The sequence below is a fragment of the Gossypium hirsutum genome, chromosome A12 (genome assembly GCF_007990345.1).
Source record: "Gossypium hirsutum isolate 1008001.06 chromosome A12, Gossypium_hirsutum_v2.1, whole genome shotgun sequence".
Taxonomy (NCBI): domain Eukaryota; kingdom Viridiplantae; phylum Streptophyta; class Magnoliopsida; order Malvales; family Malvaceae; genus Gossypium; species Gossypium hirsutum.
Window position 1 is genome coordinate 13,561,437 of NC_053435.1, and position 11,810 is coordinate 13,573,246.

The 11,810-nt window shown below is 32.7% G+C and overlaps 1 protein-coding gene and 1 pseudogene across 8 annotated transcripts; both read right to left on the reverse strand.

Annotated features, from left to right (window-relative positions):
• Positions 1 to 387: 387 nt before the first annotated feature.
• Positions 388 to 2,023, reverse strand: LOC121211298 (uncharacterized). Of its 8 annotated transcripts, none has more exons than XR_005906615.1 (5): positions 1,712 to 2,018; positions 1,200 to 1,539; positions 1,029 to 1,097; positions 858 to 952; positions 388 to 774 (listed from the first exon to the last, which is right to left on the reverse strand). XR_005906615.1 is itself a non-coding variant. In XM_041083971.1 (5 exons), the coding sequence occupies exons 2-5, from the start codon at positions 1,326 to 1,328 to the stop codon at positions 689 to 691; spliced, it is 402 nt and encodes a 133-aa protein (XP_040939905.1). In that variant the 5' UTR covers positions 1,329 to 1,539; positions 1,712 to 2,009; the 3' UTR covers positions 388 to 688. The 8 variants fall into 8 exon arrangements, 3 of the variants coding, with proteins under 3 accessions (XP_040939905.1, XP_040939906.1, XP_040939904.1); XM_041083971.1 differs by having other exon boundaries at positions 1,177 to 1,539; positions 1,712 to 2,009; XR_005906612.1 differs by having other exon boundaries at positions 1,200 to 2,023.
• An 877-nt stretch (positions 2,024 to 2,900) lies between these two features.
• On the reverse strand, positions 2,901 to 8,802 carry LOC121211299 (uncharacterized; annotated as a pseudogene).
• Positions 8,803 to 11,810: the final 3,008 nt, after the last annotated feature.

Consider the following 11,810-nt stretch of genomic DNA (forward strand, 5'->3'; position numbering starts at 1 on the left):
AATTTGAAAGAGGATGGAGGATTAGGAATTAGATGACTATCAAAATTTAATTTGGTGTTATTAGCAATGTTAAGGTTGGCATCTAATCTGTTATCCAAATTCTTTATTGGCACGATTGTTAAAAGCCAAATATTACATAGAGTCAGATTTCTTAAATGCAAGATTGAGCAATTTACTTTCATATACCTGAAAGAGTATGTGGGCGGCGAAAAGGCTACTAAAGAAGGGATTATTCTGGCAAATCGGATCAAGAAATTAAGTCTTGGTTGGGAAGATACGTGGGTGCCGAGAGCTATGGATTTCAAAATCCAAACACGAGCAAATGATCAGCATACATGTTATGTATCGTATTTAATTGATCAAACTACAAATTATTGGAGGGAAGGATTAATTAAAACTACCTTTAATGAAGAAGAAGCTGACAGGATCTTATGCATTCGTTTACCATGTCGACCACAGGAGGACAGGTTGGTATGGCGAGGTGAGGTTTCTGGGGAATACTCGATAAGGAGTGGGTACAAAATACTAATACAAGAAATACACCCGACTACTCTCAACAATGAACAACATGCTTACAACCCTTTTTATATTTTTATAAAAGACTTTGGCTCTTGGATCTGCCTTCTAAAATAAAAATTATGAATTGGAGGATTTTTAACAGTTATTTGCCTAATCAATACAATCTATACTAAAGGAGATTGGTGGGATCTGCGAACTGTCCCAAATGTACAGGCAAAGCAGAAAATGTTGAGCATGCTTTTCGGGATTGTTTAACTGTAAAAGAAATTTGGGGAAAGTTAGGTATAGACTGGCAACAGGAACTAAACAAGGGTCAGTTTAAAGATTGGATGGTATACCTCTATAACAGCGTCTCAATACAAAAATGTGAGTAATAGCCTGTTCATTTTTGGCCATGTGGATAGCTAGGAACAAATACCTACATGAGGGGATACTACAAAATGCATCCGACATAGCATGTTTCATCACGAGTTAAATACAGGAATTGGAGGAACTTAAAAAGAGGTTACCTGGTTGAAGAGTGTAGGGAGAGCGTTGGAGATCGCCGAAGGAGTCGTATGTGAAAATCAACTTTGATGCTGCTTTTCACAAACAAAGCAAAAGTTCATGTTCGAGGATAGTGGTCAGGGATTCAAGTGGGAGGGCTCTGAATTTTACCATGCGCCTGAATGAGCACATACCAACTGGATTTGTTGCAGAGGCAATTGCGTGTGTCCAAGCGGTTCAGTTAGGGGTGGATTTGGGAATCGTGAAGGCTGAAATTGAAGACAATGCGTTGTCAGTAATAAAGGTACAAATAGGGAATACATATAAATCTGAAATTAGTGCCTATGTATTAAGCGTTAGAATGCTAAGCTCTAACTATGAAGCATGCTTGTTTAGAAATACATTGAGATAGGCAAATAAAGTGGTGCACGCATTAGCAGTGGAGGAGTTAAAAGGAACAGGGGTACTTATCTGCAAAATGGATTTCCTCGGTCGACTGCTATGGAGGTAGATGATGATCGCCGAAGAGAATCTCTGAGAGAGTAAGTGGCGTAATAAGGATTGCATGGTGGAATAGAAGAGGGTAGATAGAACAAATGAATCGATCAAGTTTGAAAAGGGTTATTGTCAGTTAGGGGTTTATTAAGTGAAACCTCAGTGAAAATGGTCTCTCGATGAACAAAGTGGATGGGTTCAGTGGGGGTACCTCGGAATCAAGCTGGTTGAAGAAGACATCGGCTTTGTGAGGAGTTTTGGACTCTTAAGAGAGGTGCCCCCGGTTTCTAACATGAGTATCGACGAACGGACACTCAGTCGGTGAACGGGAATTGCTGGGTACTGGATGTTTCAATAGGAGTTTCGATCGTGGAAAGGCTGGCTTCTGATTAGGGACGTTTGCTTGGTTTTTTTTTTTCTTTTTGTTTTAGGAAACCGATTGGGTTCCTTTAGGGTTTGCTTTAATTTCTTGTTTTTTATTTTGTTTTTTTTATTCTTTTGAAATAAATACAAGCCAATTGTCTTTTTCAGAAAAGAAGTGTATACTAATAATAATTAATTTTATTTGCTTCAAAATAAAAAATATAACACCTAAATTAAATTCAAGGTGGGGTTAGGTCTTCTATAAAATTTTGAATTCGGATTTAGGGCGAATTTTTTTTCTTAAGAATTAGAGTTGGAGCGAGATCAAGACATATTAATCAAGTTTTAAGTTGAAGTTGGATTGGGCAAAAATTTGCTCCGCCCCTTTCCATTGCCATCCCTACTCTTATTTTTCATTTTCGAATATAAATACAAACTTTTTATATTCAGGCAGATGGCTATTAGGGAAAAGGGTTCTTAGCCCCCAAATCATTATACTCCTTTTTTTTTTTGAAAATTTTACTGAAGCCCCTCAAAATTTTTAAAAGTTCTAATTAAATCTTTCAAAATAATAAAACTTTCAATTAAAATCTTCAAAAATTTATGTAAAACCTCCAAAGTTTTTTGAAAGTTTTAATTTGATTAACCAAAATTTTTGGAAAATCTCATTAAATTATATATATAACAAAATGGTTTTTCAATGCTCTAACACTATTATGTAGCTCCTGTTTGTTTAGTAAATAAGTAAAGGAAAAGACAGCAGTAATTGACCCTCTATATTCTAATTGCTCAATTCTGAATAGGAAGCTTCCTGACCCTCTCTATATCCCTCCTCCTTTATTGTCTGTTATGCCTCTAATTCCAAAATTCCATTTCAACCTAAACAGGATGCTTTCTATTCCATCATCTTTATGGTCCTCTTTTTTCCTATATGAATACATAGATATATATGAATATATATATTCACAGTTTCTTCTCAATTTAACATTGTTAGATTAATGGTATTCAAATACATGTGAAAATGCAGGGGAAGATTATTATATTAACAGCAAGTTAAACTATGATTAAATTTAAAACAGACTTTCAACGCTGCCTGCTTTCTCAATGCTAGTATATATTTACAAATCAATCTCAACCTTACAGGAAAATAAGAGAAACAGCAGCAGTAGTACAGGTCTATAAGATGATATATTACGTTATTAGCTATGAGATGCACCTCATAGAGTAGCTGGAGACAGAAGGAGAAAGGGAAACCCTAGGGTGATCACTCTCCAATCCGTAGTCCATCATCGGACGGTACTCCTAATCTTCATCATGATTATACACAAACTCTGGGATCTCAACCTCCTTCCTCTTCACGTGCTCCCATAGATAGTCCACCCTGCTCACGTATCTCAGTTTCCCGTACAACCTACCACACCCACGCCCACCCCAACGTCTCTATTAACGCTAAATCAATATATGCTTAAGAGAATACGAATGAAAAGGTTTGGTTTGGTTGTTTACCCTCCGCTGAAGAGAAAGCGGCCAAAGGTGGCGAGGAAGAGACGGGCCTGGAGGCCAGGGTGCAGGAAGTATACGTGATACGGGGTTGCGCACGGACCAAGATCGAGTTGCCAAGTCACGAGAAACTCCTACGAAAACCCTAAACAATTAGATCTGAAACGAAACAGAAAAATTAAAAGATTAGAACTTTGAATTTCCAGATCTGAAATAAAATCCCCAAATCAGCAAAGAATCAAATTGAGAATAGAAATAAGTGTTAGGGTTCTTGAAACCCTCAAGGAGATTGTGATTCTGCCCAATTGAACACCAAGATAGTTTTTCCCAAATTTCGACAATCTAATTTCACCCAAAAAGAGTATGGAAAAACCCTAGAAATTGGGGATTTTTGGGCTGATTCCTTAAGATAGAAAAAGGCTGAAAACACAATAAGAACAGAAAATAGATTAGATAATGATTCAGCACAAGTAGAAATAAAGAAAGAATTGACAGTAAGAAATTGAAAGATAAGTCCTAAGAAGCCTTGAAATCTCGAAAGATCTCACAACTCCCTTCAAACGGCTCTAATCTCCCCTCCAAAGAATATCAATGGCAAGAAGAAGGTTGAAGATGGCTCCCACAATCAAAAAGATTGTTAAAACAACTTCTAAAGAAAACTCAAGAGAAAATCCTTGAAGAACTCAAAGAAAATTTTGCTCTCAACAAATCTGAAATTTTAATAATAATGATAAGTGTTTAACAAGGTGGATAGCCATGCCTTTAAATAGGCCTTATAACTAGTCCTAATCTAATTAGAAAACTAAAATAAAAAAAACTCCTAATTATTTTAATATGGAAATTCGGTCAAAGGTCATTTTATCTGGGACTCTTGGACTGAATATTGACATAAAAATTTAAACTAAGTAAATAAATAAATAAATAAAAATAAAAATAAAACTTTACAACTTGGGCCACTTTGACAATTTGGCCTGATTTTCAACTAAGTATGGATGGATTTCTTGATTGGGCTGGGAATTTGCTTATTGGGCCTCGCCTTCAAGAATTTGGGCTTTTGTGACTCGTATCATTCCCCCCTTCCTCAAAAAGATTCGTCCTCGAATCTAAAAAATCAAATGAACTCGACTTTCCTCTATCGAACGGGACTAATGGCAATTGAGTCCACTGAGAAGAATAGCCATGAGATAGTAAATAGTAACGGAAATAAGCTTGTAGTCCAATCATAAGCATAATAGAACAGGTATAACGCATGTGAATGGACAGATGCAGATTACCATGCAAACAATCTAATTTACTCACCACTGCCTCGTCAAATATTTGAAACAAAGATGGACATGTTTTAAGGCATTCAGTCGTCTCACATTGTTCCCACAAACCATGAATAAATTGCGAGTAATAAATCAAATGGTAAACATAATCGTCACAAGTAGGTATTTGAAAAGATTCACATGGTTCACAGAGTTGCATAATCATACCATGCATTAATCGACGGTCTATAGATTCACTCACACATGCATTATCAAAAACAAGAATCTTTTTATCAACCATCAAAACAGATAGATCATCAATAAATAAAATAGGACAGTCAAGCACATTTCGATCTAAGTGTTCATCAACACGATCTTTATCACTATCCGAGGAGTACAAAAGTGTTTCAAAGGTTTCAAGCATCTTACCTCGATAAGCAGAAGAATAAGGGTCGATTTTACCTTTTTCATTTAAAACAAACCTTCGCTCATCGGGGGCATAGTGTAGTCGAATCTCCGTTGTTGAGTTAACCTTTGTCAAATGGAACTCAAACTTCATGTACAACCACATAAACTGTTTAAGGCACGAATATAAATTGAAAACAAATTTGGAAAATTTCGTTACCTTATTCTCCAAAACAGATTTGGACAAATTCGAGGATTTTACACAAGGTAAATCAAGAGAATAACAAATCACGCTTCTTTTTGTAATGACTTTATCAACCACAATCGAAGAGTAACAATTAATCGGATCAAAATGAGGGGATCTTTTAAGAACTAAGTCACCAAAAGTTTTATTAATAATTTTCAAATCTGCACTGGACTCGGTTTCTAAAATTTCCTTACCTCGCTTACCTTCGGGATCATGTAGTGTGATTTCATCTTTGCCTAAGTTGATCGTATGAAAGCGTCTTTCATTTGAGAGGTATTGAAGTTGAAAGTTATCTTTCGATCTTTCGGGAACCTGAAAAGTAGCAACACAAGAAAAATTCATATCTTGGTTAGTGGAAACATTCCTCACTAGCCTTTCCTCGTCTTTTTCTTTTGTTTCTTTTTCTAACTCATTTTCTCTTCTTTCTTCAACTTCTTTTTCAATTTTCTTTTCTGTTTCACATTCCTTTTCACTCTCAATCTCTTTTTGCTCTTTTTCATTCTCTTTTTCTTTTTTCTCACTTGTTTTAATAGAATTTTTCAGTTTGATTTGGTCCTCATGGACTTGTTCCAGAGTGAGCGGCACTAAGGTGAGTTTCTTTCCTTGATGCTTGAAAGAATACCTATTGGTACGACCATCGTGAGTGACTTTTCGATCCAGTTGCCACGGTTCTCCTAGCAACAAATGGCAGGCTTGAATAGGCATTACGTCGCACACAACTTCGTCTTGATACTTACCGATAGAAAAGGCGATGCGCACTTGTTGAGTGACCCTAAATTGGCCTTCGTTGCTAAGCCCTTGTAGTTGATAAGGTTGTGGATGCTTGGTAGTGGTTAAGCAAAGCTTTTCCACCATCGTCGTGCTGGCTATGTTCGAGCAACTTTCACCATCAATAATAACTCTACAAAGCTTACCTTGTACGTGGCAGCGAGTATGAAAGAGATGTTCTCGTTGCTGCTCGCTCTTTGGTTTTGCCAAAGATGGTTGTCCATGATCATGACAATCATCATCCATTCTAGGGACACGTTGAGGGTTGCACCTATGGGGCTGGTTATCCCTATCTTTCTTAATTGGATCTCGATATTGATGTTTTTGATTCACTCGTACCTCATTCAAAGTAGTATTCAATGCTTGAAGTGTAGCATTTATTTGTGTGATTGCAGCAGTATGTCTGTCTAACTGTTGTTGGACTTTCATAAGTGCATCATTATTATCACCTTTAGACATCTTCAAAACCTGTAAAAAATAAACACTCAACACTCAAAAATAAAAGTTAGCAAACCTCACCATTAATCACTCAAAAAGAAAAATCAAATTCTCAATGAGGTCGAATTCAATCTTGTGAGTTCTTTATCAGAGTTTATATCAACCAATTAGAGAGTGTGAACCAAATTACCAAAGAATCCTAATTTGCACTAGGATGCCAAAAACTGACGAGACACCAAGTGATTCGTGTTGCACCGAGGAAGGATTGTGCACACGTTTAAATCCTACTAACACAAGAAACAAGAAGGTGTTAGATAACGTAAAGGAAGAATAAAGGTAAACAAATGAAAACCTACAGCTAAGAATCAATAAAAATTGCTGAAAACAGAAAACCCGAAAAACTGCGGAGTAACTTGACAACTTCGTTCGAGGTGTTCCCGATCTCCAAAAATCAAGAAATTAAATCTGGAGTGTCCTTATATATTGAATTTTTGATCTGGAAATTTTGGGCACCAAATTCAACCCGCTGAATCTTTTTTAAAATTTTTATTGAATTTCGTATTTTTTTATTATTTTGACTTTTTTGACTGATTTTTTTGCGGGAATAATTTTTTTATATTCAATCACAGTGCCAAAAACATGTATGTAAAATTTCAGATCAATCGGACAACGTTTACCCACTCAAATGAATTTTTTTTGAACAATTTTTCTGGGTAAAACTGCTGTTTGTGCTTTAAAAAATAGAGATCAGTTTAGAAATCAACCAAGAACACCCAAAACGCCCAAAATCTGATACCAAATGATACGGGGTTGCGCGTGGACCAAGATCGAGTTGCCAAGTCACGAGAAACTCCTACGAAAACCCTAAACAATTAGATCTGAAACGAAACAGAAAAATTAAAAGATTAGAACTTTGAATTTCCAGATCTGAAATAAAATCCCCAAATCAGCAAAGAATCAAATTGAGAATAGAAATAAGTGTTAGGGTTCTTGAAACCCTCAAGGAGATTGTGATTCTGCCCAATTGAACACCAAGATAGTTTTTCCCAAATTTCGACAATCTAATTTCACCCAAAAAGAGTATGGAAAAACCCTAGAAATTGGGGATTTTTGGGCTGATTCCTTAAGATAGAAAAAGGCTGAAAACACAATAAGAACAGAAAATAGATTAGATAATGATTCAGCACAAGTAGAAATAAAGAAAGAATTGACAGTAAGAAATTGAAAGATAAGTCCTAAGAAGCCTTGAAATCTCGAAAGATCTCACAACTCCCTTCAAACGGCTCTAATCTCCCCTCCAAAGAATATCAATGGCAAGAAGAAGGTTGAAGATGGCTCCCACAATCAAAAAGATTGTTAAAACAACTTCTAAAGAAAACTCAAGAGAAAATCCTTGAAGAACTCAAAGAAAATTCTGCTCTCAACAAATCTGAAATTTTAATAATAATGATAAGTGTTTAACAAGGTGGATAGCCATGCCTTTAAATAGGCCTTATAACTAGTCCTAATCTAATTAGAAAACTAAAATAAAAAAAACTCCTAATTATTTTAATATGGAAATTCGGTCAAAGGTCATTTTATCTGGGACTCTTGGACTGAATATTGACATAAAAATTTAAACTAAGTAAATAAATAAATAAATAAAAATAAAAATAAAACTTTACAACTTGGGCCACTTTGACAATTTGGCCTGATTTTCAACTAAGTATGGATGGATTTCTTGATTGGGCTGGGAATTTGCTTATTGGGCCTCGCCTTCAAGAATTTGGGCTTTTGTGACTCGTATCAATACGGCTTGGAGATTATCCCTAACGTTGACAGGAATGGCCTCGTAGATCCACCGTAGCCCTGAGATTCCAGGGAAGTTGTCGCTCCTTTGAACCCCGGTGTGCACGTACAACACCGAAAACCTCCTCTTTCCTAGCCTTGGAAATATATGCTCTTCCAAATACTTCTTCACAACCTCAACGATCACTAACCGAGCTGATCAACCCAAATCTTCTTTAAACAGAATAATAATAGCAAATCAAGAAAAAGAAAAAGGGAGGTGGAGACGTGGGGATCATTAATTACCAGGGAAGAATTTTCCGATAATACGAAGAATCTTGTGACCTTGCTTATCTTTGCCGCGGATCTTGAAAATGTCGAGTCTGTGGCGGAGGAGTTCTTGATCAGCCTCGGAAATCTGGGATGACATGGGATTTTTGTGATAATTTTAAAGAAAGTAGATGAGAAAAAGTATTGAGGAATATGGAATTCAATTAGACGCAGTTTTGTATATGAATAGGAGGAGAAAGAAAAAAATAATGTGAAATATGAAGGGAAGGGAATTAAAATTAATATCTTTTATTTCTATATACACGCCAAGCCATAATTTATTTATTTGGATGGGTTAGACTTTTTCCTTTTATATTATTTGAATATTTATCATGAATTATTTACGTAAATAATAATTTTATATATTTAAATTTACCAATAATAAATTAGAATATTAGTTTAATGTTCAAATTTGTCACTAATTTTATATTTTTCATGACTCTTATCATCATTATACTTTTACCTCTATATTGAATTTTGTTTATTTAATTAAATTTCGCCACTTATATTTTCCATTGAATTTTTAATTTAAAATGATTTTAAGACAAAATTTAATATTAATTTAATATTTTAAAATAATAAGCTAATTAATATAATGATAAATTTAAATAAAAATGGTCGTTTTAAAAAAAATAAACTTATTTTTTTTCTTTTGATATATGTATTTTTATTTTTCAAGTTTTATTTCATTAAATAGAAATTATAATTTAATTTATTAATTTTTAGTATTTATAAGTTAAATTATTTTATTAACTATTAAAAGATAATATTTGAAAGAATTTTTTTTATTAAGTTATGTGTTCAAATCATCGAATTTATATATTGAGGGGTGAAATTTAATTTTAAAAAAATCAAAGTTGTTGGTAAAATTTAATAAAATTTAAAGCTTAATAGTAAAATTTAACTACATAAGAGTTGAATGTAAAATTTACTCATATTTTTTAAAATATAATAACAAATATCAATAAAAACTAAGTATAGTCACAAATTTCAATTTTTACATATAGTGTGATGGTGAATTTCCACTTTAACCCTAAAATATTTAAATAAGGTTATTTGTAAATAAGTTCGATAATTGATGAATATGAATAAATCATATTTAAATCATAATTCTTGAATTAATGAAAATAATAAATATTTGAAATTCTATCACACATAAATGTACATGAAATAACGTATTTAGAATGCAGGAGTGTATTTATAGATAATATACAATAAATAATGAATTGTAAGATGTGAAATTAATAATAATATGTATGCAATATGTACAAAATTAAAATAATTTTTTTTTTAAATTGTGACACGAAGTCAAATGTTACTTTAGTTGAAATGGCGTAGTTGGAAGGGTGTATGTTAGTGTTTTGGGTTCAAATTCCATTATAAACATTAATGTTTTTTTGGATTTTATCTAAAAAGATAAAAATACTCTTAAATTAATATTTATTGCTTTATTAAAATAAGGACATTTTGATAATTTAATAACTGAATTGGGATATGGTTATGGGTGGCGCTAACTCAGTCAATATCTTTATATATAGTAAGTACAAATATACAATTGATGTAGGTAATAAAATTAAAATATATAAAGAAAATTCAAGTAACGCTTTAGTCAAATGCCACTATAAGCATATATATTTTTATTTTTAAATAAAAAGATTAAAGTGTCCAACTTAATCACGAGTTTAGATAATAGTATAGATATTTGAATTGTTTTTATTTATATGGAATGTAAATTAAAATTTTTATAAGGAGTATAAAAAATATATATTTGAAATTTAAAATTGTTAAGTAGATATTAAAATACAACTTACAAAAGTGGTCCATTGAATTTTTATTATTATTTAATCTTGAAGTTGATGGAGTTATACATTCTCTATATTTTATGAGAATTTGAATGTAGATATTAAAATACAACCGTCCCCTGGATTGGTTGAGTTGGGGAAATTGAAAAAGCCAAAAGAGTTGAAATGAGAGAATATATGAAAAGATGTTGGATGGTAGGATATTTACTTCACTTCCACTTTCCACATTCGTTTTCATCATCCCATTTATATTTTTCATATACCAATATAAAATCTAAAGGATTTGCTTTCTTATTTTGGTCAGAAATGGTGGATTGCATTCCTAAATCTAGAAAAGCATCAAATAAAGTCGAAACTGGAGTTATCTTTAATGCACCATGGCAAAAGGATTTGGTTATATCAATGTTTTTAACTTTCTCAAGCTATCGGTTTGTCGATCTTATCAATTTAATTAAAAAATTATTAAAATAATTTAAATTAAAAAATTTGATTTAATCGTCTGTTCAACTATCGATTCAACCAATTTTTTAGTCACTTCAATTAATTTGTATCAATTTCCAGTTTAATTAGTTCAAAATCACTTTTCGAACCGATTCTCTGATTTGTTCTCTGTTCAACCGATTCAATCGATCGATTCAATCCGATTCAAGCCTATAGCAAATCTTTGAAATATATATTTTTTAACTATTATATACATTCTAATATTAATAGTGGGATGATTTTATCATTATAATATATTAAATTTATTTAATAATTTATAAAAATAGAATGATCTACTTATACACCTTCAAAATTAGAGTGCTTTCAGATTATTTTGTAACTTTTTATACTATTAATACTTTAATAATAAAACTATTGAATTTATCAAAAATATTTTTATATATTTAACAGTTGAAAGTTTTTTTTTTACATAAAACGAATAGTTAATTATTCTAAATTTATGTCAAATTTGACATACATGATCTATATGAATAAAACATAAAATATAAAAGTTGAATTGTTAAAATATCAATCATATAAAAATATTACAGAATGGTGTAAACCCAATTTTTTAAGTGTTACACCCCTATAAGTGAATCACTCCCCTATCCCCCCCTTTTTTTTTGTTTCGATTAGCAAGATTCTAAGAGCATGATAGCAGATTATCTTTATGTTGCCAAGGAGTTCCTCAAACTTTCACAGTCCATTGGTCGCCCCTTCCTCCCCCCAAAAAATTTACCTTCCAAAAAATAAAAAACCTTCCAAAAACCTTTCAATAATTGTGTTGTTTTTCCCCAGTAAACAATTGAGACACTCAAGTAAACTCAATACGAAAAAGAATAATTCTACCTGCTACATTCACAGGGGTCTACGGTATCCATTTCAGAATTATCAAGACACAATGGCAATTTATGGGTACTACAAATATCCTAATTTGTTCATCACATTTACCTACAATGCTAA